The following is a 26448-nucleotide window of genomic DNA, read 5'->3' on the forward strand; positions in this document are numbered from 1 at the left end:
ACTTCTCAGGGAAGGGAATATTTGTTTCACCAAGCAAGTCCATCGTACGTACAACAACGTAACGGGTGTACTATCCACGATCCCTGTCATCTTCAGGGTTTACCAAAACCTTTTTGTTTCTTGCAGTTAAGGTAAAAAACTCATGGCGCATTAAATTGGGATGGTATAAATGAATAAGGTGAGAAAGGGTGAAGTCGACATTGGCTTTGGCAGATAAGTATCTCAGACAAGCCACTGCTCTTCACACTAGGGGACCGACTTGGGCCAAACAGATTTTAAAGAAACGGCAAAAGTTAATAATGACTGGGTCAACCGGAGGATTAAAATCCAAAGTAAATGGGTAAGTATAAACGAAAGAATAACTATTTCTAAAGGAAGAAATTCTTTGATTTGGGGAAGGAATTGACATTCGTAGACTATTGCTCCAGTTACAATCCCTTCTGATGGTAGGGATTGTAAGCTCGGTTACTAATGAAGGATAAGTGTCAGCTTTTTCTAAATTTGCAATTTGCCTTTGAAGAGACGTTCTATCACTCCCAAAAGACAAATCACTGGGAACAATTTCATCGACTAAAGGTTCTTGAGAAGAATCAAGGATTTCTTTACCTTTAGAAGAAGGGGTCTACGGAATAGAACTCCCGATACTAGGAGAAGAAGAAGCAGGACCAGATAAACCATCACGAGCGGACCCTAGGCCCAAGCTCCGAAGCCTACCTCATCTGCCTCTCCTATGTCTTGTAGGGGCATTGGGGAAGTGATCAAGAATTGGAACTTTTCTAGGGTTAGGGTTTGGAGATGACATTGTTGAAGAAGGATGTACTAAAAGGGAGAGAAAATACAAGTAAGTAAGAAATTGCTTGTTGAAGATCTATGAAGAAGAAGGTAAACGAAAGAGGGTTAAAAATGCTTATAATGACAACCGTCAAACTTAGAAGTGCAATGAAGGAAAGCCTATAATAAAGGCAACTATCATTTCGTGAATAGTGTGAATGAAGAAGTCTCGAAAAAAGGGGGTAGAATTGCAGAATCAATCAGAAGGTGACACGTATGTAAAGCATTAAATGGAAGGGACAATTGAAGCGTCAGTATTTGTCATAATATTAATTACGGCAAAAATTCCCTTTTTATGAAAATCCACTTCCCAATTATTTACTTGATATATAAATGGAAAGTGGGGGGACTATCTGTATTGGGAAAAAACTGAATTTACATTGTAGGTGACGTGGCATGACACGTGGACTGGTCAAGCGGTCAAAACACAGTAAATAGCCAAGAGGCACGGGCGACAACAGATAAGGGAAAAAGAAAGTAACATAGGTGCGGACCGTTACTAAAATAGGTACGAGTCTCGTACCTATCCAAGACCAAAGATCGGAAGAAGTTGAAGATACGAATCTGATGACGTAAAAGAGTCTAAATACAGCATTGAATATCAAATACGTTAGAATATTTGATTTAAAAAGAAATGATTGTGTAACGTTTCTTTTAATATCATTTATTGCTCATAATTGCATCATTAAGACAAAGGCATTTCATCTTCTCCTAGAATTAGCTATAAAAGGAGAAGAACTCACCATCTGTAAGGATACGAAATACTATTGGGATCTTACTGAAATACAAAACTATTTACTGCTTTACCATCATTCTCAAAAATATTTTATTTTCGTCTCCTGATTATTAGTAACCCGAATTTCTTTTTAGTTTTGACCAAAGACTCAGATTTTTGGTTAAACAGCGCTGACCAAGGAAGCAACTAAGGAGATGTTTTTGAACAAATCTTTAACATTATCAGTTCCTCCGATGTTTGCCAATAATGTATTTTGGGCAGACATCCTAAGAACTGAGCTAGCTAGGTCTTTTGTGGGTTGTGACCTAAATACAATTATGCAAAACATTGCAACTATGGGGTCTTTGAGATGCCCCACTAATGCCCCAAGTGTAGTTCATTCGGTTAACTAGTACTCCCTCCGTTCCAGTTGATGGGAACCTATTTCATTTTTGGTCCGTTCCAAAAAGAATGACCCCTTTCTAAATTTGGAAACAATTTAGCTTAAACTTACAATTCTACCCAATATGAAGCTTTTATAACCACACAAATACTCTGGGCCCTTTTTGGCTTGTTTAGAACCACAAATTCCAAAAGTCTTCTTTTTTTCATAAACTTCGTACCCAGTCGTTCACATAAATTGGACAGAGTTATATATATAATATCCAGTTTTACCACAAAAAAAAAGGCATTTCTTCTCTAAAAAAATGACCAGCAATATTTTACAATTATTCTTGCTTGTACTCTTCTTTTCATTATTATGGCAGTTTATATTTATGGTCGCCTTGCGGTGAGGACTATAGCAAGGCCTGTAGCTTCTGGCCTGAGAAAAGTGCTGACATGAATCCCAAATTCCAGCAATGCATTGTCCAAACTGCTCAGGTAAACAAGTTTTCTTTTATATATGCAGTTGAAAAGTAATTCTCAAAATTATACTTTTTAAAATTGTTTCCCGTCAGCAAATCGAGTATTAATAGTTTAATCACTTTTTGAAATTCACAGAACCCATAAAGACGAGAAGAAAGTTGTAGATGAAGTCGCTCAAATGCTCGTTTTCTCGACGGTAATAATTTAAATTAATTGTCGTTGTTTCTCTATAGTACTTCATTTTAGATGGAATTTCTATCTATTTATTTGTTTATGATACTACATTTTTTTTTTTTTTCATTTTAGATGGCAGGTAGCGCACTTGTCTATTACATGAGAAGAAGTTCAGAGAAAAAGGAAAGACTAGTGGAAGAAGCGCTGAAAAAGGTGCCGCAAAAAGTGCACGATGGGCTGCAACAGATGCAGGAAAATGTGTCGCAACAAGTGCGGAATGAGCTTCTGAAAGAGCTGCGTGAAGAAGCAAGAGGCGGACAGGATTTGAAGGTCGGGTTGCACTTTTAGATTCAACAAAAAATCTGTTTTACATATAGTGTGTCCACTATTAATATATTACTAGTTTTTAAAGACATAGATGTATACATAGAATTTTTGCCGAACTTTAGGGGTATCGGTAATCCCTCTATATAGCATAGGTTAGGTCCGCCTCCGGGAAAAACAGCAGTAAGAACTGAACAGAGCTGCTGCAGAGCTGTACAAAGGTGCAGTAAGAGAGTTCAAGGTAAGTAAAGTTAACATAAGGCTCGAAGAAGCCAGCTCTAGAGACAAATATAAAGGAGCCTAAATATTTGTCTCATGAATTTAGTTACTGCTCTAAGTAGTTGCAATGTCTTACTATAATATTTAGTTCCTTCTCTCGTATTCGTTGTTACACTACTGGTGTTTACCCTGCAATCCCATCCCTAACACTATTTATCACATTTAGTGCATTTTTGTAATAATTCCAAGAAAATACATGTATTTATGCATTTTTGTCTAATCACGATCTGGGTTCACTACAGTTATTTAGGGGTGTCAATGGATATTCAAAAACCGACTAAACTGACCGAATCGTACCGTACCGAATCGATTTTTAGGTTTCTTTTTAAGAAACCGTAAGTTTTTATATAAATGTATAACCGCACCGATAATTAGGGTAGGTTTTTTATTTTATAAAAATAAACCGAAAAAATACTGAACCGTACCAAATAAATTTTACATGTAGAAAAAATATATTTATTTAGTAAGTTTAAAAATAATAATGCATTAAATTTTCTTTGAGCCTTGGAATTATGAAAACTATTACAAGCCAACAAGTAATTAAACTCAAAATACTAATTCCTAAAACCTATTATGCTACTTCTACTTAAACTAAGTTATTTCAAGTATCTTTATTAGCAAGACACAAAGTATTCTAGCGATTATGAGTAGCAAACTACAATGTATTGAATATGTTTCATTTCATATAATTTAGATTTATCTTTTTGGATATTTAATCTTTTATAGACTTTATTCTTGAGTCCGAACTTAGTATATCTTTCAACTCGTGTGATTAATATTTTCTTTGACTTTGTTTGATTTCTTTTACGCTGTTGTAGAATAGTTGATGGATCTATACTCTAGCCATTTTTTTTTTAATTCATCACTCTTTAAACAGTAAAAATGTCTATAAAAGAACGTATGTTATTGCAATTCTACTTCTACTGGTAAATTTTACATGATATTAAAAAAATACCGAAAATTAACCGAACCGTACCGATACCGAAGAGAAACCGACATGATTGGGACGGTTTCGAAAAGTTTAGTTTTGGTTATACATAATAGAATAACCGAAAAATTGGTATAGTACAAATTTTATAAAATAACCGGCCAAACCGAACCATTGACACTTAATCACTTAAGTAAGTATGTCAACGCTACCAGATTTTCTGCAGCAAAACTAGCACGCCTCCTCGCACTAATTTCATAGTTTTCTTCCTGCAGATTCTCTTCTTATTCTGCTTCTAGTTTATGCGAATGACGGAATACTGTTTGCCGACCGCTGGCAGAGGTGAGAAACCGCCAAACGTATTACTTAAGTTGGAAGAGTTGTTAAAGGAACCTTCATACTGAACAGATACAAAAGGTATTTCAAATTATAGCCACTGTACAACTACTTGACTGCACTCCTGCGTAATGAAGGTATTTCAATAGATACAAAAGGTATTTCAAAAGATTTATGACATCTTGAGGTGATGGTAAATTATTGCTTGCACTCCTGCATAATGAAAATAAAGATAAACAATGAAAAAGTCTCTATATATATGTGTGTGTGCTTGTAACGATTTTTGATACTCCATGTAACTTAGGGGTCATTTGGTTGATTAATGTATGGTATAACTAATCCCAGTATAAAATGATACAACATTACATTGGACACATAAGAATAATAATTGCGCGCTATGTGATGCAAAATTTGTTTGGTGGTATCAAACCACACTTAAGTTATGCGAAAAAAATATGTATTCTTTTATGCGGGATAGAATATGTGGAATAAGAAAATATATAGATAAAACTGACATCCTGAGTTCTGAAAAATCAAATGAAGTTATGCATGCAAGGAGTTGATAAAGGAACCTTCATAGAGAAGGAATCTTGGAATTGTGAAAAAGAAGTGCCTTTTTAGCTTCCATTAATAAACAACAAAGGTAATCAAGAAAAAAGGGCTCCCACTAACCATATTTTGATTTACTTAATTTAACGTTGGTTCTCCCTCATCACCATTTTTGGTTTCTTTCTTGCTAAGTTTCAGCCTCCCCAAAAACTCCACTATATCTCTCTCTCTCGCTGTCGCTCTCTAGTTTTTGTTTTGCTCATTCTCTTCCAACTTTCCACCTTTTGCTTTTCCTCATTCTTCAACTAACTATCAAAGGTAAAATGCACTTCTTTACTTTGCTAAATCCTTTTCTCATCTGCTTATTTTTCTCAACTCTAAATACCCATCTTGCTCTTTCTATGTACTGTTCTCTCTTTTGAATCTTTATACAAAATTTATTGTTTTCATTAATTTATTTAAAATCTTGATCACTACAAACAATGGTAATTGCTAAATCCTGTTGTATGTGGGTGTATTTGTTTTCTGTATATTTGTTGATTTATGCTAATGCATGTGCTGGTAAAAATTTAATCTTTTTTATTGATTAAGAATCTTGATCATTATTTTTGAGATAACAAAGAAAGGTAAATGTAGCTCTCTTCAGTTTTCTTTACTTTGCTTAATCCTGGTGTTTTCTGCTTCCTTGCTGAATACTAGGTGCCTATCTTGCTCTGTATATGTACTGTTCTCTCTTTCACCTTTTTCTGTTTTTGGGTGTCTCTTTTATTTATTTTTGGGTGTTTTGATTATAAAACTGTGTTTCTTTTTGGTGTTTTTGGATGTTAATAGATTTGCAAGATGTGTTCTTTTGCAGTAAATTTTTTTTTCTTTTGTATGTATAAGCTGTCTGTGTATTGTATTTTTCTGTACGTTCTTGTGTTTTCTTAACAGCTTGTTTGGATGGTTGCTACACACCGTTCCATAATGTATCATATCGTATTGTATTGTACTGTATCGTTTGATGAATGCAATGTTTGGATAGATTGTATCGTTTGTTGTTGTTTCATGATATCACACACCAGCAATATGAAGAATAAACTTGCATAATATTATAAAGAAAATTATGATGCAGGGTAAATTTATTATATAAAAGGTAGGGTAAATGATAAAATAAAATTATTTAATAATAATAAAGGGTGAGATGAGAGAAAAAGACAAGATAACGACGTAACCATACCAAAATCTGTCGTTACATAAAGTGACACGTTTCGTCGTTACGTACGATGAATTTAAGGATACGATACAATAAAATTTAAGTAACAACTAAAACAAACATCGTAATTAAAATAACAATACGATACGATCTCATTTTCACTTAATGCCCGTGAAATCACTTGATGTAGTTTCAGTTATTTGTTTGTGTTCTTTTTAGGCTTTTAATTTTATTACCTGATGCTAATGTGATTCCGCATTGAATTTATGTTCAGACCTTTTAAGCGAAAATAAGGGTGTGAAAGTTAATTATAATGGCGTCAAGAGGGGGGCGGAGCTGTCACTGCAGCGGCGTATAACAGAGACAGACGATGGGGAACATTGGGGAGTCAATGATTGATAATGAAGTGGTTCCATCGTCTCTGGTGGAGATTGCTCCTATTCTTCGTGTTGCCAATGAAGTTGAGCCCAGCAACCCCCGTGTTGCATATCTATGTGAGTTCCTGAAACTAAGAGTGCTTGGATCTTACTGTTGCTGTCTGATTAAGCATCATTATTGACTGTTGAACCTTTACTTGTAATCTAAATAGTCTAAGTCACTTTGTTAACGTGATTACTGGGAGAGAAGCACGTAGCTGCTCTAGTGCTCCCTTTATTTCTTATTATAAGTTTGATGGAAAAGAATATTATCTCAGATAAGAATTTTTCTTATCCCATTTAATGATTCAACTAACAAAGAGTCATTCTTTTGACAAGTTATAATGCTTTAAAGTTAAGAACTCAAAGATTACAAAAAATTGAACTCACAGACTCAACTTCATGGGCATGTGTACCTTCAGAATGTTGTTTGAGTGAGTTTGCTACGATTTTTTTGAGTAACTCTCAGCCAGACAATGCTAGCTGCAAACTGATGGCATCTACTGATAGTCAAATAATATGCCCACTTTTGGAATGTTAATGTTTAGGATTTGTACTTGAAGCAGGGGTCACTCATCATACCATAAGAATGGTATTTCTGGCCTTTAGTTAGCAGATTTGTTTTTTTTTTTTTTTTTTTGGGGGGGGGGGTAGGGAGGGGTAGGGGGGGGACAGGGCTGCATCAAGCCATCAACCGTACCTTATTAGTATGCGGACTAACCAAGCTTCAAATTAGACTAGGAGGGCATCAAGGTTTTACTTTTACTCTGTCCTTCAAATTAGGCAACCACCTTTTGACAGCATTACTACGAGATGTTGGAGTTAGGTAAAACGTTTAAGTATTAGTTGAAATACGATGAAGTTTGGGTAAAGGTTTCCAAAATGCGAATAACTAAAGAGGAAAATAAGTCTAGTATATTTGGAAATTGTGACCTTACTATGATTGATTTTGTCCATCTTGTTATTGTCAAATTCTGATCGTGGACATGATCTTGTACAAACATCCTTTCTAGTTCTCTATTCTAAGGTTCAGACATCATTACTCTGGTTGTAGGTCGGTTTTATGCTTTTGAGAAAGCTCATCGGTTAGATGCCACTTCTAGTGGACGTGGTGTTCGGCATTTTAAAACATCCCTCCAATGGCAGCTTGAAAGGGTAAGTGGTCAAGCATGGATTCTTTCCTTGTCCAATATTTGCTTATCAAGCATGCTATATTTCTTGCTTTCTGCTTTGTGAGTGATCATTAATCAGTTCTAATTGTAGACCTGAGATATGTTTGTGCCCATTTGTAATTCATGTAAGTCTGTAACAAATTTACTTTTCAGGAAAATGATCCAACCTTGATTGGAAGGGTTACAAAAAGTGATGCACGTGAAATGCAGAGCTTTTACTGGCATTACTACAAACAGTACATTCAAGATTTGCAAAATGATGCTGAGAAAGCAGACCGGTGGGTCTTTTGCACCCTTGTTAGAGATTTGTTGTGCCTTCTCGTAGTGCTCTCTTTCTCGCTTTTAGTTTATACTGAAAGTTGTTTATCTCATCTTCTTAAAAAATTTCCAGTGCACAACTTACTAAGGCATACCAAACTGAAAATGTACTCTTTGAGGTTTACCGGGCGCAAGTAGTAGAAACCGATCTTGAGGTGAGAATGAAAGTAATTTTCAAGGAGAAATGATTATTAAACCTTCTGTTTCTGCTGACTTTACAACCTCCAGCTTTTCCTTGTTTATAACATTGTTTTCTTTGTATGTGGCGGATTATTGATTGTCCATTACTCAGATTTTGAAAGCTCATGATAAAGTTGCTGAGAAGACACAGATTTTTTTCTCCTATAATAATCTTCCTTTGGATCCTGATAGTGTTAATCAGACAATTATGAGATTTCCAAAGGTTTGTATTCGCAAACAGGATTTCCAGCTATAGGCATTTCTTTACCTTTGCCTTTCCTTTTCCACTTATTGCTTTAACAACTCTTTTTTCCTCCTTTACAGATTCGAGCTGCTGTTTACGCTCTCCAATATACGAGTGGTCTTCCATGGCCCAACAATTACAATAAGAAGAAAGATGAAGATATTCTTGATTGGCTTCAAGCTATGTTTGGATTTCAGGTAGAGCAGTTTCCTTTTATTGTTGTTTTTACTTGCTATTTCATACATCTTTTGAGGTTAGAAAGTTTATCTCGGTTAGGATGGAAATATATGCTTTAATGAGCTCTTTTCTTTTGTCTATTGCTTCTCAGAAAGATAATGTTGCAAATCAAAGGGAGCATCTCATTTTGCTACTTGCAAATATACACATACGCCAGTATCCAAAGCCTGACCAGCAACCAAAGGTTTGGGACAAGATACTGCTTTCTGTTATTGATGAGTGATCAAAAACTTTCCTCAACTGCTAAAAAAAAATTTCCTCGTTCGTTGTTTTGTTCTGTGTAGTTGGATGAGCGTGCTCTGAATGAAGCCATGAAGAAGCTTTTCAAAAACTACAAGAAATGGTGCAAATATTTGGACAGGAAAAGCAGTTTATGGTGAGGAGCTTCTCTTTAAATTTTTGAAATGGTTATGTCCTACTGCCTTCAGACATTAACACTGGAAGTGAAATTCAGCTTTTTAGAAAAACAGCTAATATACCTTAAACTTTCATCTAACATCTTATTTTATTGATTGTTATCTATCGAAGTAGACATTATATAAAAGTCTGCAGCTTTGATGCTTTGTCCTTCAGAACAGGATAACGTGTATCCGTAGCTTCCTTTAGCATCTCTCGTAGATGTGTTCGTCTGTAGAAAAGAGCCGAAGACTTAGCAAATTAAGCTCATCTTTCTTTTGTATATGCTGATCTTTCCTTAATTGTCAAAATTTGCAGGTTGCCAACCATACCACAGGAAGTACAGCAGCGTAAATTATTATACATGGGATTACATCTTCTCATATGGGGGGAAGCTGCAAATTTAAGATTCATGCCTGAATGCCTATGCTATTTTTACCATCACGTAAGCTTTTAAATTACTCATGTTTTATGAATTTAGTGGATAGGTTTTTAATGTTTCTTGAAGTCTGAGTCAATGTTTTGAAGAACATAGAGATTCTTTTTTATGTTGCTTTTATGCATTTATCACAAAGAAAAGTGCAAAATCAACATTGATGTAATTAATGGGAATTCTTTGTTGCTGGATTCTTTGGATGATAGCAGAGATGTACGCTTGTAGTTTCATGGCAATATCTTTTATCGCATTGTTCTTTGTCATGAAAACTTTCTTTGGTTAACAGTTGAAAGTATTTTCATAAATCTAGAAGAGTAATTTTCTTAAATAAAATAAGATTACCATGGTACATTCCATTTTAATTGACACCATATGTTTGCTTTTATCCGTCAGCTTCTCAGCTGCTGTGGTGAAATATTTATATTTTCTTCACAATTTGCCTTTTACAATATCACTACTAGAAATCCGGGAAAAAACGACCGCAAAAAGCGACCAGAGTTGATCGCTATTGGGCTAAAAAGCGACCAAAAAGCGACCAAAAGGGCCTGGTAGCTATATTGATGGTCCCTTTTATTTAGGGACCAAAGTTGGTCGCTAATTAGCGACCAATTTTGGTCTCTAAGCTAAATGGACCAATTTTTTCTGATATTGACTATAGAGACCAACTTTGGTCGCTTTATTAATTTAATAATATAAATTTGACGACTAAAGTTGGTCTCTAAATATAAAATACGTTTTTTATTTATTTATTATTAATCATTAAAAAGCGACCAACTTTGGTCTCTAATCCAAATATTATATTTTAAAATCTGTAAACTAGAGACCAATGTTGGTCGCTTTTTTATTCAATTATTTATTTATTTTATTAAACTAGCGACCAACTTTGGTCCCTAAATACATGAATTTAATTTATTTTTTAAATATTAGCGACCAACTTTGGTCGCTATATCACCAGAAATTTTATTTTTTTAATGAAATAGCGACCAAGTTTGGTCGCTTTTTGTAGAAATCTGGGTAAATAGCGACCAACGTTGGTCGCTATTCTGTGTATTATTTTGGCAGAAACTGCTTGTTTTGGCAGCTACACCACCTGTCAGTCATACCAAAACCCTAACAAGCAATAACAACAACAATTCAAACAACAATTCCAATAACAATACCAAACAACAACCCAACAACAACAACAACACAAAAACAACATTAAAAGCTACATTAAAACCAAGAAAGTGTAAATTTCAATAGAACTACCAAACTAAGTTAACTCTTATTACAACCCAATGGAAAACAAATTGTATTTGTCTAGTTCAAATTGTCTAAAATTCATTCATTGTTTGGTACATCATTATCATCACCGTCTGATGAAGTTTCATCATCATCACGGTATTGAGAAGGGTCTACTTGTCGATGACGGGAAGAATGATCACGGGGAGGACGGGAGGAACGGCCACTTGGAGGACGGGACGAACGAGCACGGGGACGGGCAGCCTCTGGCGATGATGGCCGAGACCGGGGAATCGAAAAAGATCCAGCTAGGAGATTTTTGATCTGCTCTTGCATGCTCTGGCACTGAGCGACCACGCCAATATACTGAGCATCTCTAAGCTTTTCTCTTTCCTTGGACGCTTCTAGCTCGGATGTGAGCTTTGTCACAGTCTCCCGCATAGCGGAGAGGCTCTCCCCATCAAGTTGCTCGGCTTGCGAGGAAGTCCCTATTCCTTGCATTCCACACCTATAGCGATGGAATGTCTTAGTAGGAAGGCCGTATACCTTCCCCCATTTTGGACCGTCTGCAGCCCGCGTCCATAGTCTTTCAACATCCTCGGCCAAAAGTTGGAATGGCGCGCCCGACTCATTAGGTGGCTGGCTGCGTATGAATTCCTCAGCTTCAACTCTGAAGCGATCCTATAAGAAAAAGTAAATTGAATTAGTATTTCAAAATTTATATAAAAGTAAATGAAAATACTTAATGAAAAGTGAAAACTTACATGTACAGTCGAGGCACGTCCCTCGACCCACCTTTCTTGATCCGTCTCTTTCTTCTTCTTCACAATATGAGTCTCCCTGAATAGCTCATCTTGGTTCATCGGACGGCCCAACTTCTTTTCCTGAAAACTCATAAATTTTAATTAATAAATAGAATAGATATACTTTGAAAATTAAAATAAATTAAGCAATTACGTACTATTCTTCTTTTTATTGTCCCCTGGCTGACTGCACCTCCAGTGTGCAATGATCCTCCCTTCTCAGATGCGCGAGCTTTCTTTCCCTTTTCGCTCTTCTGTAAGAACTCTGCAGTAAGCCATTGCCTTTGCAAATCATCCCAAAACTCCTGAAGCAACCAGCCAGGCTTCTGGTTCAGCTGTCTAGCTATGGAGAAAGAATGCGACAACCGCTTGCGAGCTTTGAGATTAAAATTTGCAGCCACGTCTGCGCTATACTGGTGTTCCCATACATACTTGCTCTGTATTTCAAAAGTTAAATATTATATGGAAATATCATAAATATAAATAATTATACTGCTTAAAAGAACATTTATACCTTAAATTCATTGAAAATTGCCTCCTTCAGTGAGAATGGGAATTCACGCCAAGACGCATAAGGGGCATCATAAAGCTTTCTGGTTGCTTTGGTGATTATCCTCGTAGTAATATTACTCGGGAGGAACCTGCAATTTAATAAATAAAACAAATTAATATCTTAGTAAAAACTGTACAAAAAAATAAACATAAAAATAACAAATAACTCTTACCCATCACCCTCAGGGACTATGATGATCCTGTCATACTGATCATAATGCACCTCTTCGTCAGAAGCAGTAGCAGCATCAGCATCATCGTCCGAAACATGTATATCAGAGGCATGTGTGGAAGGAGTAGGGGGGTCAGAGCTACTATCCCGCAAGCGAAGGCCTCCAATAGGTGGAGTCGCTGATGACAATAGATGTGATCCCTGTGACTGCGACATAGCTGCACGGATCGCAAGTGGCTGTGATACTGACTGTTGTGACCCAAGTGGCTGTGACCCGACTGGCTATGACATTGATGGTTGTGATCCATGTGGCTGTGACATGGATCGATGCGATCCATGTGATGCTGCTGGGTGGGATCCACGTGGTAGTGAGGCAGGTGGACTATATGTCGGACGCACAGTCCGATGGCCCTATGAAGAAACACCCGGGGTCTGCACGAAGGTGTAGGGCTGGTGATGCTGTGGCAGCTCAGTATAGCCATAAGGTAGAGGTTGTGGCATAGTGATAGGCAAATCAGAAGATGGTGGAAAAGATTGATGAGTAGTATCTTCTACCCTCCTCTTTTGCTTCCTAACCTTTTCTCGACCCTGAGAACCACTACCTTCATTGTTACCTCGACCCTTGCCTGTCATCTGCATAATATAATATATATTTAGATTGAAACATATAATAAAACTATCTATAAACGAGAGTTATCGAAGAAACCAACTTTTTAAAGCTCATCGACGTATTCTTCCTCGTCAGAGAATTCTTCTTCCTCGTCGGAGAATTCTTCTTCCTCACTAGTTTGAGATTCATCAGTTGATTCTTCTTCCTCGTTTTCTATAATTCTTACTTCATTTATATCAACTTCTTCCAATATGTGTTCAGGATGTTCCAAATCATTTTCTAAAAGTCCGTCCACTATTTGGTGAACACTGGAGATATCGTTTTGATATGCAACATCCAACACATTCTCGACTTCGACCCTACCACTACAGGCTTTGTTTTGATTACAACCCACCAATCGAACTTATTCCGCCGAAATGGATAAGGAGCATAATACACTTGCCTAACATTATGTGCAATTATGAAAGGATCATAGCGATCATACTCCCTCGTATGATTAACCTCAATTATGTTGTATTGATTGTGTACTCTCGTACCTCTTGTTGGATTTGGGTCAAACCACTTGCATCTAAAGAGAATAATTTTCTTAAATGGCCTACCTGAATATTCTAGTTCTATTATTTCTTTGAGCACACCATAATAATCAATATCTCCAACTTGGTTGTCATCACCACCTTGAACCCACACCCCACTGTTGTTGCTTTTTTTATTTTTAGAGCAACCCTCTGTATGAAACTTATAACCATTCACAACGTACTTGGAATATGTTGTGACCTCAACCCCAGGTCCCCAAGATATATCTTTCAAAAATTGATTTACACCATTATTTGGATCATTTACCTACATATTGTTAACAAAATTCATAAGTTAGCATAACTTCCAAACATTGTTTACCTACATAGTGTTAGAATATTTTAAGGATATACTTACAAATTGTTTGAACCACCTATGAAATGCCGTATATACAGCATCTTGGCCAAATTGACCCACGAAGTGACTGTGACACATCAAATATTTTTAGTAGTTGCATTGAGATGTAATCACAGTAAATTTTATATTTTGATAACTATTAAATCAATACTTACTTGAGAAATGGTACTACTTCGGGACAATTTAGCAACACATGAAGTGTAGCTGACTTGAACTCCATATCACTCAAATTTCTCTTTCTACCATCCTTAGAACATCGGCCTGGTTGATTGAATATGGACATAGGCGGATATAATGGATCATTCGTAAGGTCTACCGTGTGCCTGTTGGGCCTATTCCTAGCACATGGCACGTTGATCTCAAAATAATAAGAACAAAAATGAGCAGTTTCCTTTGCAAGATAAGCTTCGCATATAGATCCTTCAATTCTATTCATCTACTTAACAAATTGTTTGCATTTGCCAATTGTCCTACATAATTTCAGGTTAGCCAAGAACATTCAAATAAAACAGAAAATTATATATGGACTATAATATTACCTCTCAAAGGGATACATCCATCTGCATTGAACAGGCCCTCCAAGTCATGCCTCGTGTACAAGGTGGATTGGAAGGTGTTCCATCACATCAAAAAAACCACATGGAAATATCTTTTCCATCTTACCCGAAGTTACACGAATGTTCTGATCCATCCGGCGTAGGTTTTCTTCCCTTAATGTGAAAGAACACAAGTCTTTGAAAAACAAACTAATCTCAGTGATGGGTTTCCAGATTCTTTCAGGCAAACCAGAAAACGCAATAGGCATTAAGGTCTCCATGAAAACATGACAGTCATGACTTTTCAAATGGCTCAACTTCCCTACTTCCATATCAACTTTTTTCTCAAAATTCGACGCATAACCCTCAGGCATCTTCAATTTCGTTACCCAATCACAAATATGTCGTCTTTCCTCCAAAGTGAATGTGTAACTTGCTTTGGGCTTGAATAACTTACCATTGTTTGTTGTCTGCAAGTGTAATTCATGCCGCCTGCAATATTCTTGTAAGTCCATTCTAGCCTTCGGGTTATCCTTTGTCTTACCTTTAACATCCATCACTGTGTTGAACAAATTGTCAAAATAATTCTTCTCAATATGCATGACATCAAGGTTGTGACGGAGAAGATTATCCTTCCAATAAGGCAATTCCAAAAATATACTCTGTTTGGTCCAGTTATGAGTAACACCATATTCGGGGAATCTATGCAGTGGAACTTCAGTAACTTTACTGAAATTCTGGACCCTCTCCCAAATTTTATCACCTGAAAGTATCGGAGGTGGATAATCATATTCCAGTTTATTCTTTTTGAAAGCATTTTTCATCTTTCTAAACTCATGACCCTCAGGCAAGAATTGACGATGACAATCAAACCATGATTGCTTTCGGCCATGTTTCAAAGTGAACGCTTTACTATTTTCCATGCAGTAAGGACAAGCTAGCTTCCAAGCAGTCATCCACCCAGACAACATTCCATACGCAGGAAAATCATTAATTGTCCACATTAAATTAGCACGCAAATTGAAATTCTGCTTGGTTGATGTGTCATATGTTTCAACACCATCGTACCACAATTGTTTTAGCTCATCAATCAAAGGTTGAAAATATACATCTATCAAACTTTTCGGATTACGTGGACCGAGGATAATACAATTTAAGAATATATATGGACTAGTCATGCACAACTCGGGTGGTAGATTATAAGGTGTAAGAAAGACAGGCCAACATGAATACAGTGTCACAGATACAGAAAAAGGCGTGAAGCCATCCGCACACAGACCTAACCGAATGTTCCTTGGTTCACTAGCAAAATATGGATATGTCCTATCAAAGTGCTTCCAAGCTTCTCCATCTGAAGGATGGCACATAACACCAGGTGGTCTTCTATTTTCAAAGTGTCATCTCATATGAGGAGCAAAACTCATCGACGCATATAACCTCTTTAGCCTAGGTATAAGAGGTAAATAATGCATCGCCTTGATAGCGACCATCTTCCCGCTGGAAAGCCTCTTGAAACGAGACTTTCCGCAAAATTTACAACTGCTTAAATTTGCATCATCTTTATAATATAACATGCAACCATCTTCACAACAATCAATTCTCATTGACGAAAGTCCTAACTTAGAAACTAATCTCTTTGCCTTATAGAAATCACCAGGTAATTCGATTTCCTCGTCAACTAGTTCACGCATAAGGTCAATGAAAGAATCCATGGCTGCTTGAGAAATATTCCAATCAGATTTGATACTTAGTAATCTAACTGCAACAGACAACTCAGAGTGCGGACGTCCTTCACGTAGTGGACGACTAGCTTCCTCTAACTGTTCATAAAAATGTCTTGCTTCATCATTAGGAGTTTGTTCAACATTTTCGTTGGGCTCACCCCCAAAGTGCATTCCAAAAGCATTCGCAACCATATCATGAATTCTGGAATCACTATTTCTATTCTCCCTCGACCTACTACTTTCACCAACAACCATGTTATGAAATATCCCATGGCTACCATCCATCTCTCCATGATTAGTCCACACAAAGTAATTCGCTATAAACCCCACCATATAAAGATGAACCTTAACTTTCTCCGGTTTTCCAAACTTCATACAGTCGCACTTAACACAAGGGCACCTAATTACTCCTTCTTTTATGTATGGCGGAAGTGACATTGAATGTCTAATAAAGTCCTCAACCCCTTCTACAAAATCCTCCCGCAATCTCCGCCGATTAGGATAATTCCTATTGTACATCCAAGAACGATGTTCCATCTATTTAAATAAAGCAAGAACAAATTAAATTAGTTAATTCATAGCCTAATCTTTTTTTAGTTAACTAAAAGTCCAATTCATATCCTATTATTGTTGCTTCATAAAATGAAATTTAACCCCATATATAAATTAGTCTACCTAAATAGTTAATTTATTTGAACCCTAAAAGTATTAATAAGAACCCTAAAATAATTATTTTCCTCTTTTATATATATATCCTACAAAAGCGACCAACTTTGGTCGCCTTTTGGTCAAACGGTCAAAAATGGCGACCAACGTTGGTCGCTATTTTGGTCAAACAGTCTATACTTAGTGCATAGTATAGCGTAAGTATATATATATATTATATATATATAAGCTATATATATATATATATATAAGCTATATTCGACACAGAGTATTACCTAATACACTTATACTTAGTGCATAGTATAGCGTAAATACATATAGTATATATATATATAAGCTGTATTCGATATAGTATTACCTAATACACTTATACTTAGTGCATAGTATAGCGTAAGTACATATATTATATATATATATACAAGCTATATTCGATACAGTATTACCTAATACACTTATACTTAGTGCATAGTACAGCGTAAGTACATATTATATATATATATATATATATATATATATATATATATATATATATATATATATATATATATATATATATATATATATATATATATAAGTTGTATTCGATACAGTATTACCTAATACACTTATACTTAGTGCATAGTATATAGCGTAAGTATATATATATATATAGAGAGAGAGAGAGAGACACACACATCCGCTTCGTAGTACTATTAATCCCTTGTATTACAAAAGTGTTAACGACTTACATTTATATTGTTTACATAGTAAATACAAAAGTGATTTTTAATTTTGACCATATAGAGACCAACTTTGGTCGCTAACTATAAATGAATTTAATTTAGCGACCAAAGTTGGTCACTAACAGTACATGAATTTAATTTAGCGACCAAATTTGGTCACTAAATTTTAATCAGATTTATTTATATTTTATATAATATTTAAATTAATAATAAAAATTGTTAAACATTAGAACTGGGTCCCACATTAGCGACCAACGTTGGTCTCTATTTCATTAAGCGACCAACTTTGGTCGCTAGCTTTTGAATTATATTTATTTATATTTTAATTTTTTTTAAATAAATATATATTTATTAAAATATTATAACTGGGTCCCATGTTAGCGACCAATGTTGGTCGCTATCAACTTATCCTTCAATTAGCGACCAACGTTGGTCGCAAGTTTTAAATTATATATATTTATATTTTATAAGTTTTATAAAATAATAATAAAATTATTAACAAATTTAATGTGGGTCCCACTTTAGCGACCAATGTTGGTCGCTAATCTCAGTATATATTTGACCAAGCAAGTCTGACTGGTCCAGTCAACAATTTGACTAAATTTTCGGCCAAATAGCGACCAACTTTGGTCGCTAAAGTATTTCAAATATTTTTATTATTATTTTCGGCAGTTTGGCGACCAACTTTGGTCGCTTTTCTTGGCAGACCAAATTTGGTCGCTAATTTTTGGTCGCTTTTTACAGGAATTCTAGTAGTGATATATATGCTTAAGATATTTCTTGTTACGTTAAAACATTTGGATCTCACGCTATAGTTTCTCATGTAGATGGCATTTGAGCTCTATGGCATGCTTGCTGGCAATGTTAGTCCCATTACCGGTGAAAATATTAAGCCAGCTTACGGAGGGGAGGAGGAGGCTTTCTTTCGAAAAATTGTTACTCCCATTAATGAAGTGATTGCACGGGTACTACATGCATTTCAGAGTTATTTGTTCCTCTCCAATCTATTGTATTAAAAAAAAAATCAGTTGTGGTATTTTACCTTTCTTTAGAACTGGAAGGATGGCTGAGGGTCTATCGGAAACAGTCTCTGCCCCATCGGGGTAATGCTACCCTCCCCAGACCCCACTTATAGAATTTTACCGGGTCGTTGTTATTGTTGTTGTATAGAACTTGAGGGAAAATCAATTTTACACCCTTTTCTGTCATTTTCAGGAAGCTGCTAGGAGCAGAAGAGGAAAAGCAAAGCATTCCCAAAGGAGGATCTATGATGATTTAAACGAATACTTTTGGTAGTCAACCTTTCAGTTTTCTGTTTGTTTTTCTAGTTCAGATAATCGATATTTTGCTCATTTTTACTCAAAAACTATAGGTCAGTGAACTGCTTCAGGTTAGGTTGGCCCATGCGCGCTGATGCTGATCTCTTTTGCCTCCCTGTGGAAGAACTTCGAGCTAAGAGAAACAGAATCTATTTTGTACATAGGGTGTCCGCTACTAATATATCACTATTTTCTAAAGACATATATATGTATGTACATGGAATTTTTGCCGAACTTTACAGGTATGTACCGGTGACCCTCATTCTATAGCATAGGTCTTTTGGATTCAACAAAAATCTGTTTTATATATAGGGTGTCCGCTATTAATATATCACTATTTTCTAAAGACATATATATATATATGTATATATAAAAAATTTGCCGAGCTTTACGTGTACCGCTGACCCCTCTCTGTATTGCATAGGTCTGCCTCTGGGAAGAACAGCAGCAAGAATGGAACGGAGATGGTGCAGAGCTGTACAGAGTTGCAGTAAGAGAGTTCAAGGAAGAAGCAAGCTCTAGAGACAAATATGAATTTAGTCACTGCTCTCTAATTAGTTGCAGTGTCCAACTGTAATATTTATTAGTTTCTTCACTAGTATTCATTGTTACACTACTGGTGTTTGCCGTGCAGTCCCAACCCTTACACTAAAAATCACATTTCAGTTCATTTTTGTAATAATTGCAAGAAAATACACGTATTTGTGCATTTTTGTCTTATCATGATCTAAGTTGTCTATAGTTATGTATTCAACACTTAATGAATCAGCTGTAGCACCGGGCTCAACATCTTCTTTATCATGATAATTAAATTTATAAGTAACACCATTTTCTTAACATGTATAAAAATAAGTAATTCAATAAAAAAATCTCAAAACAGTAATAAAAAACTCCAAAAATTCTTCCGCCTTCAGGGATCACTTTGGCAAAGTAGCAGACATCCGTCGATTCAACGACAATGACTGAGACTCTGCTTAAATTGCTTAACAGGCCTTTAATCTTGATTCTATTAAACTAAGTTTTTGATATTTTTGAACATCCTTTTGGTCACTAACTCAAAGTCACTAAGTTTTTAAGGAGTTAACATGTTAGATTTTGCCATTACTAGCTGACATATCTATGTCAATAACGGTGCTCTTGTTGCGCTCAAATCGTGGGTCCGCGCTGCGCTCAAATCTTGGGTCCGCCTCTGACTGTAGCACCACGCTCAACATCTTGATCTATACGCTTAATCACTTCAATATAGTAAAAGCTGGTCAAACTACTTTTAAGCACTTTTTAAATTATTGGAGTGTTTGGCAAACAAAAAAGCTACTTAAAAAAAAGCTAAAAATGCTTTTAAAAAGCCAAAAACAACAAGTTGGCTGACCCAACCTTTTCCATTTTGGCTTAAAAGCCATTTTAGTTTGACCAATAAAATTATTCCTTGTCCCTAATAAGTTTTTATAATACCAAAATTATCCTCGGTCAAATAAAACCTACTAAAACATTGTACTTCTCTTATTTCCTTCACTTTGAAGACTTTCGTTCCTCAAATCCTCTCCATCTCTTGCTACATCTTCATTTTGAAATACTAATCAAAGCTTTTCAACCCTGAGGGGTAGCTCGGTTGGTAAAGGCTTGAGGACAAAATCCTTCAGGTCGCCGGTTCGAGCCCCAGCAGGGCCACTGGAGGCATTACAAACCGGCCGCGTCTCCAGGGCCCCGTGGAACTAACCGTGGTGGACCTGCCTTGAAACAGCGGGACCCGGTGGGTACAGCTAGTCGGGTTCGCAAAGCGATCGCCCGAAAACCACGGCCAAAAAAAAATTAAAGCTTTTCTGTTTCTTATACTACTTTAACGTCTTCAGAAATACTAATTATATTTCCTCCCATCTTCTCTTTTTTTTGTTTTTGTTATTTATATATACCATTGGTTGACAAAAGAAGTTGATGAAAACTTAGCTACTTGTCTTGCATGAGTGCTTCAGTTATGGTTTTGAGGATTAACAACATCAGCTTAGTAGCTACATTTCATGATTCCTAGCCAGTTAGTTAACTTTATGTTTCCATTTCAGTTAAATGGAGAGTTTGAACTTTAGCGACTTGGCATTTTAAATAGGTTGAGACTTTTATGGAAGTTTACTTGATTGAAACTGGTGAAAAATGAGCATTCAAGAATTATATTTATAAAAATTATCTAAAGTAATCAATTAAATTGAAATTAAGTTAAAATATAAATTATTTTTTATTTGCATTAATTCATAATTAAATATATTGTATTAATCAGCTCCTTTATAATGTTAACACCTTTAAGGATATTTTTGTCTCTTTAATAGGAAAAAGTGTTTACTAGCACTTGTTTGTCAAACACTTCAACAGCTTTTTTTAAGCTTCAGCACTTTTATCCAAACAAGTAATTATTTATTTATAAAATAAGCTTTAGCACTTGTGCTTAAAAGCCATTTTTTTAAGTCAATCCAAACGGGCTCTATATCAACGCTACCATGTTTGCCACTACTAGCTGACATATCTTGACTTATTATGTAGATTACCAAGAAAATTAGCTTGTGAATAATACCAGACCTTCAAATGTGAAAGATATGGAAGAAATATATGATCTCACAAATGAGGCAACAGATTAGTCCTTGCCTGAAAAGGTGAATGACAGAAAACTTGCAGTAGGTGTTTTCAAGCTATACGATCCTTCTTCTGTATCTCATATACGGCAAAGGGTCATATATACCCCTATATTATGAGAAAAGGTTTAAATATAGTTTTCGTTATACTTTGGGTCCAAATATATCCCTGCCATAATACTATTGGTTCAAATATACCCCTTTTCTGATAAGTTTGTCCAAGGTGGACATTCAATCCTACGTGGCACAGACATTTGATGAGGTGAATGTCACATGGCAATGTCACCTCAGCGCCCCTAATTCTTATATAAAATACTAAAATTTGAAATACAATATTTTTCACGGTAGCGGTAATGGTGGCAATAGTGGTGGATGGGAAGAAAATTTTAGTAGTGGAAAAAAAAATAGAAGCGAGGTAAAATGGGTTAGGAGTGCTAAGGTGGCAAGCTATGTGATATCCAACTCATCAAATGTTAGTGTCACGTTGGATTGGAGGTCCACTTTGGATAAACTTAACGGAAAAGGGATATATTTGAACCAATATTACAACGACATGGATATATTTGAACTCAACGTATAATGAGGGATAAATTTAAACCTTTTTTTGATAGTACAATGATATATTTGGCCCTTTTCCGATCTTATATATGACAGTGAAGGGCTTAACAGAGAAAACTTGCGGTAGGATACGATGTTATAACCATTTTTCCTACGCCTTAACCAAATAGCTTCTTGTAAGATTAATTGAGATCGATAGGCAACTGTAGTTTTTACAGAGATGAAGCAATGGTGTTAACATATCTCAGTTGAATAAATCTCCCTAATTTAGACTTTTGGTAGCTTATTAATGAGAATATAATTTAGGAAAAGGAAAGCGGAAAAACAAATTTAATAACATATTAGATGATTTAGGCTTGGCGACGAGCAATATTATAGCTTGAGAAAAAAGAAAGTATAAACATTGTTTAAGACCACGAGTTCCAAAATTCATTGTTAGTGTAGCACGTCCATGACCAACATAAATTATGTTCATATCAAAATAAACTCACTTAGAGTCTCTTTAATTACACTTCATGCATCATGCATGTTACCAATATATTATTTTTCCTCGTGTATATTGTGGGGTCCAACCCACATTTCAAGGAAGAAATTTTCTTCCTTCCTCACTTTTGTCAAAGTTGGTAATAGCAGCAGCCCACGTTTTTGTTTTCTGTCAAAAATGGCACGCTGCAGAGATGAAGCTGTCAAATGAGGTAGGTTGTATTCTGCCTATAAAATGAGAGTTTCGCCTCTCATTTTTATCATCACAATCTCAGAAGAAAATATATCTAAGAGCTAGAAAGAAAGAGTGAGGTTTCACAGACAGGGTATAAGAAAATAGTCTGTGAAGAAAATAGAGAGTGAGTGATATTGTAGTGAGGTGAAACATCAAAAGAGGGTTATTTCTTTTGAGTGTTGTAGTAGTCTTTGTAGTATTTTGCTCGGGCCTACAAAGTGTAAAATCCTTACTATAGTGATATCAGTTACTCCTCTCGGGGTCGTGATTTTTTCCCTTATTCAGAAGGGTTTTCCACGTAAAAATCTTGGTGTTATTGTTACTCTTTTATTCTTGTTAATTACCGTATCTCGGTGCTACATTATTATTCCGCTTTTATTACCGTGAATATTATTTTGGTAGGGGGTTTATTTCCCAACAACTGGTACCAGAGCACAGGTTCTGCTCGTTAACTGAAATACTATTCACTGTCGGTAGTACTATACTTTGTGAAAAATAAAAATGTCCGGAGTAAAGTACGAGGTAGCAAAATTCAACGGAGATAACGGTTTCTCAACATGGCAAAGAAGGATAAGAGATCTGCTCATCCAACAAGGATTACACAAGGTTCTAGATGCTCATTCCAAAAAGCCTGATACCATGAAAGCTGAGGATTGGGCTGACTTGGATGAAAGAGCTGCTAGTGCAATCAGGTTGCACTTATCAGATGATGTAGTAAATAACATCACTGATGAAGACATTGCACGTGGAATTTGGACAAGGTTGGAAAGCCTATACATGTCCAAAACGCTGACAAATAAATTGTACCTGAAGAAGCAATTATACGCCCTACACATAGTGAAGGTACGAATTTTTTGTCACATTTAAATGTGTTTAACGGACTAATCACACAGCTTGCCAACCTCGGAGTGAAAATCGAGGAAGAAGATAAAGTCATCTTGCTATTGAACTCGTTGCCATCTTCGTACGATAATTTGGCAACAACCATCTTGCACGGTAAGACTACTATTGAGTTGAAAGATGTCACATCGGCTCTTCTACTCAATGAGAAGATGAGAAAGAAGCCTGAAAATCAAGGACAGGCTCTCATCACAGAAAGGTAGAGGCAGGAGTTATCAAAGGAGTTCGAACAACTATGGTAGATCCGGAGCTCGTGGGAAGTCAAAGAACCGATCCAAATCAAGAGCCAGAAATTGCTACAACTGTGATCAACCAGGTCACTTCAAAAGAGATTGCCCAAATCCAAGGAAGGGCAAAGGTGAAACCAGTGGCCAGAAGAATAACGACAACACAGCCGCTATGGTGCAAAATAATGATAATGTTTTCCTCTTCATAAATGAGGAAGAGGAATGCATGCACATGTTAGGTCCAGAGTCGGAATGGGTGGTTGACACAGCGGCATCTGTAAGCACGTGATTTTTGCCTCACGGACGATCGCTCCAAAAGAAAATAAAAATAGTGACAAATGGTTTCGCTGTACAATTTTTCGATCTTTCCGTAACATGTGTTGTTGGTCATTTGTGGGTCTGTCCATTTTGCATCTAGTCATTATCAAACAAAAATACAAAAATATGTGTCAGTAAAAGAAAATTCAAAAAAAATAATATATATATGTGTGCGTCCTTCGTTCTAGGCTTTTAGTTAACTTACTTGAATGTTTGGCGTTAATTGTGTTAAAATGTTCCATTGTTGTTTAGTTTTAATTTCATTATTTTATTGTCTATTATTTTATTTTTGAAAAATGAAACTAGAAAAAACAAAAAAAAGGGAAGAAAATCGGTTGGGCCCAAGGAAATAAACCAAAAAAATAGGCCCAAACCAATTCGATCAGGTCCAGTCCAAAACCGGCTGCCCAGGCACCTCCTGAAACGACGTCGTTTCAGGCAAATCAATCTGAGTCGTCCGTCCCAGCCGATCCAACGGTTCAGGACCTCTTTCAGCGACCCATGTTCAAACCCGACCCAAATAACCAGCCTGACCCAACCCCTCACTTAAACCAAACGACCCCGTTTAACTACCAAACGACCCCGTCTCATGTCTCATCCTCAGATCCAAGCCGTTGAGATCATCTGATCTAACGGCTCAGATCCAATCAGCCTCCCCGTATATAAGCCTCCTATCGTACCCCGCACCCCCTATACCAACCCCACCCTTCAGTCATCTCCTTCCCCGAACCCTGAAACCCCCAAACCCTAACGCCGCCCTAGTTTCCCTTCCACCAAAAGCCGGCGGCACGAACGCCGGTGACCACCCCCTTCACACCCCTAAAGCATCCAACCACCCTGAACACGAATCCACTAACCACGAACCTCGAATCACCTCCTATCGTCTCGAATCTGGATTTGAAGATTCGAGACAAAACTCGATCTATGCCAAACCACCCCATCTTCATACCAGACACTCCCCTGACCTTCCTCGTGACCAAACCAAGCTTGGTTTGGTCCGAATCTACCCACAACTCCCTAAAAATCAGATCTGGAAATCCAGACTTTAGAACACATGCACCTGGGGAATCCGGCCGGTTTGGACATGGGTTTGAGGTCTAATAGACCTTAATCAAGGTGTTCTCATGTGAGAACACCCTGATTAAAGTTTGTTCGGCCTCAAAAGTTCGAAGTTGAATCAGATTTGGGTCTGTTTGATTTAAACATTTTCGGTAAGTTTTCCTTTCTTTTGTTTTATTTCTAAATAAGTTGTCAGCATATTTCTTTGTGTTTGTTTGTTATTTTGTTATTTTTCATTCGGATTTCTTCCATCTCTGTTAAAGGCCTTTTATTTGGCCAATTGTCTTCTGTTTGTGTTCTGAATATACCCTGTGATATACGTGTTCATCAATTAGATTAATCGTCAAGCGAGTTTAATTCATATAAGTTCCCAGTGTTTGAACAAATTTATCTGAGGTCATTCGGGACTCTATACGTGTTGTTTATATGAACGATTGATTGTTATGTGTTACGATTAATATAGTCGAGTCGATATATGTCGTCAATTAGTTTCAATCGTTAATGGTAACAACTTGATTCGTATTGCTTATTTCTGCTGTGATCGTATTTGAGTCTCATTAGGAACTGAATTGTATTGCCTGTTGATTTTGTTCAAATTAAATTAAAAGAACATCTAGGGGAAAGGTTATAATGGCAGATTCAGATTTTAGTTTTTAAACACAATGCCATTTGGTTTGGACCGTGGGCAGCATGTGTATGGTTAGCTTTAAGGGATTAAAATAATTGGACAGCATGTGCTGTCAGATTATATTCCTACTGCCCATACTTTAGACAAATAAACAAGTGATCAGTACACTTTAACAACCAAAAAGAGAGAGGGGCTGTCAGGGATTTCATGGGAGCTTGGTTATTTAAAACAAGTGAGTGGAAAAACAACAGGGGGCAATTTTGAGTTGTAAAACAGACTGTAAAGTGGTAAGGTTGGGCTATAAAAGAGGAGACCTTCCATTAGAGAAGGAGGGGATTTTTCGAGTTGTGAGGGATTCTGTGAGTAAGAAAACTGGAAAAGGAAAAAACAGGAAAATCTCAGAACATTGTGAATGAGTATTGTCTAGAAGAAACTGTGTAAGAGTCCAGTTCGATCAGGTTGTCTTTGTGGCTTTGCTCTTTCTGTCGTTTGCCAAGCTTTCTTGTGGTCATTGGATTTCTGTTGCTGTTACATTCAACATTCTGGGCTGTTATTTCCTACTCTGTTTTT

The 26448-nt window shown here is 36.3% G+C and overlaps 1 protein-coding gene and 1 long non-coding RNA gene across 5 annotated transcripts; both read left to right on the forward strand.

Moving 5' to 3' along the window:
* Positions 1-2363: 2363 nt before the first annotated feature.
* On the forward strand, positions 2364-3019 carry LOC104229870 (uncharacterized). The gene is made up of 3 exons (XR_011403494.1): positions 2364-2428; positions 2549-2609; positions 2720-3019. It is a non-coding gene; the product is annotated as an uncharacterized lncRNA (long non-coding RNA).
* A 2149-nt stretch (positions 3020-5168) lies between these two features.
* On the forward strand, positions 5169-19572 carry LOC104229869 (callose synthase 3-like). 4 transcript variants are annotated; one of them, XM_070162574.1, is made up of 14 exons: positions 5169-5321; positions 6473-6692; positions 7669-7769; positions 7940-8064; positions 8178-8259; positions 8397-8507; positions 8609-8725; positions 8857-8949; positions 9050-9141; positions 9480-9606; positions 18361-18498; positions 18749-18825; positions 18906-19094; positions 19277-19572. In XM_070162574.1, the coding sequence occupies exons 2-14, from the start codon at positions 6569-6571 to the stop codon at positions 19344-19346; spliced, it is 1446 nt and encodes a 481-aa protein (XP_070018675.1). In that variant the 5' UTR covers positions 5169-5321; positions 6473-6568; the 3' UTR covers positions 19347-19572. The 4 variants fall into 4 exon arrangements, with proteins under 4 accessions (XP_070018675.1, XP_070018678.1, XP_070018677.1 ...); XM_070162576.1 differs by lacking the exon at positions 5169-5321 and adding an exon at positions 5352-5406; XM_070162575.1 differs by lacking the exon at positions 5169-5321 and adding an exon at positions 5403-5488.
* The last annotated feature ends 6876 nt before the right edge of the window (positions 19573-26448 follow it).

This window comes from Nicotiana sylvestris, chromosome 11, assembly GCF_000393655.2.
Source record: "Nicotiana sylvestris chromosome 11, ASM39365v2, whole genome shotgun sequence".
Taxonomy (NCBI): Eukaryota; Viridiplantae; Streptophyta; class Magnoliopsida; order Solanales; family Solanaceae; genus Nicotiana; species Nicotiana sylvestris.

Bases quoted from the DNA above. Each gene is read 5' to 3' on its own strand.
- LOC104229869 (XM_070162574.1), top strand. From the start codon at position 6,569: ATGGGGAACATTGGGGAGTCAATGATTGATAATGAAGTGGTTCCATCG. The intron at 8,726-8,856 runs GTAGAGCAGTTT...ATTGCTTCTCAG, and splicing joins AAGCTATGTTTGGATTTCAG to AAAGATAATGTTGCAAATCA. The intron at 8,950-9,049 runs GTTTGGGACAAG...TGTTCTGTGTAG, and splicing joins AGCCTGACCAGCAACCAAAG to TTGGATGAGCGTGCTCTGAA.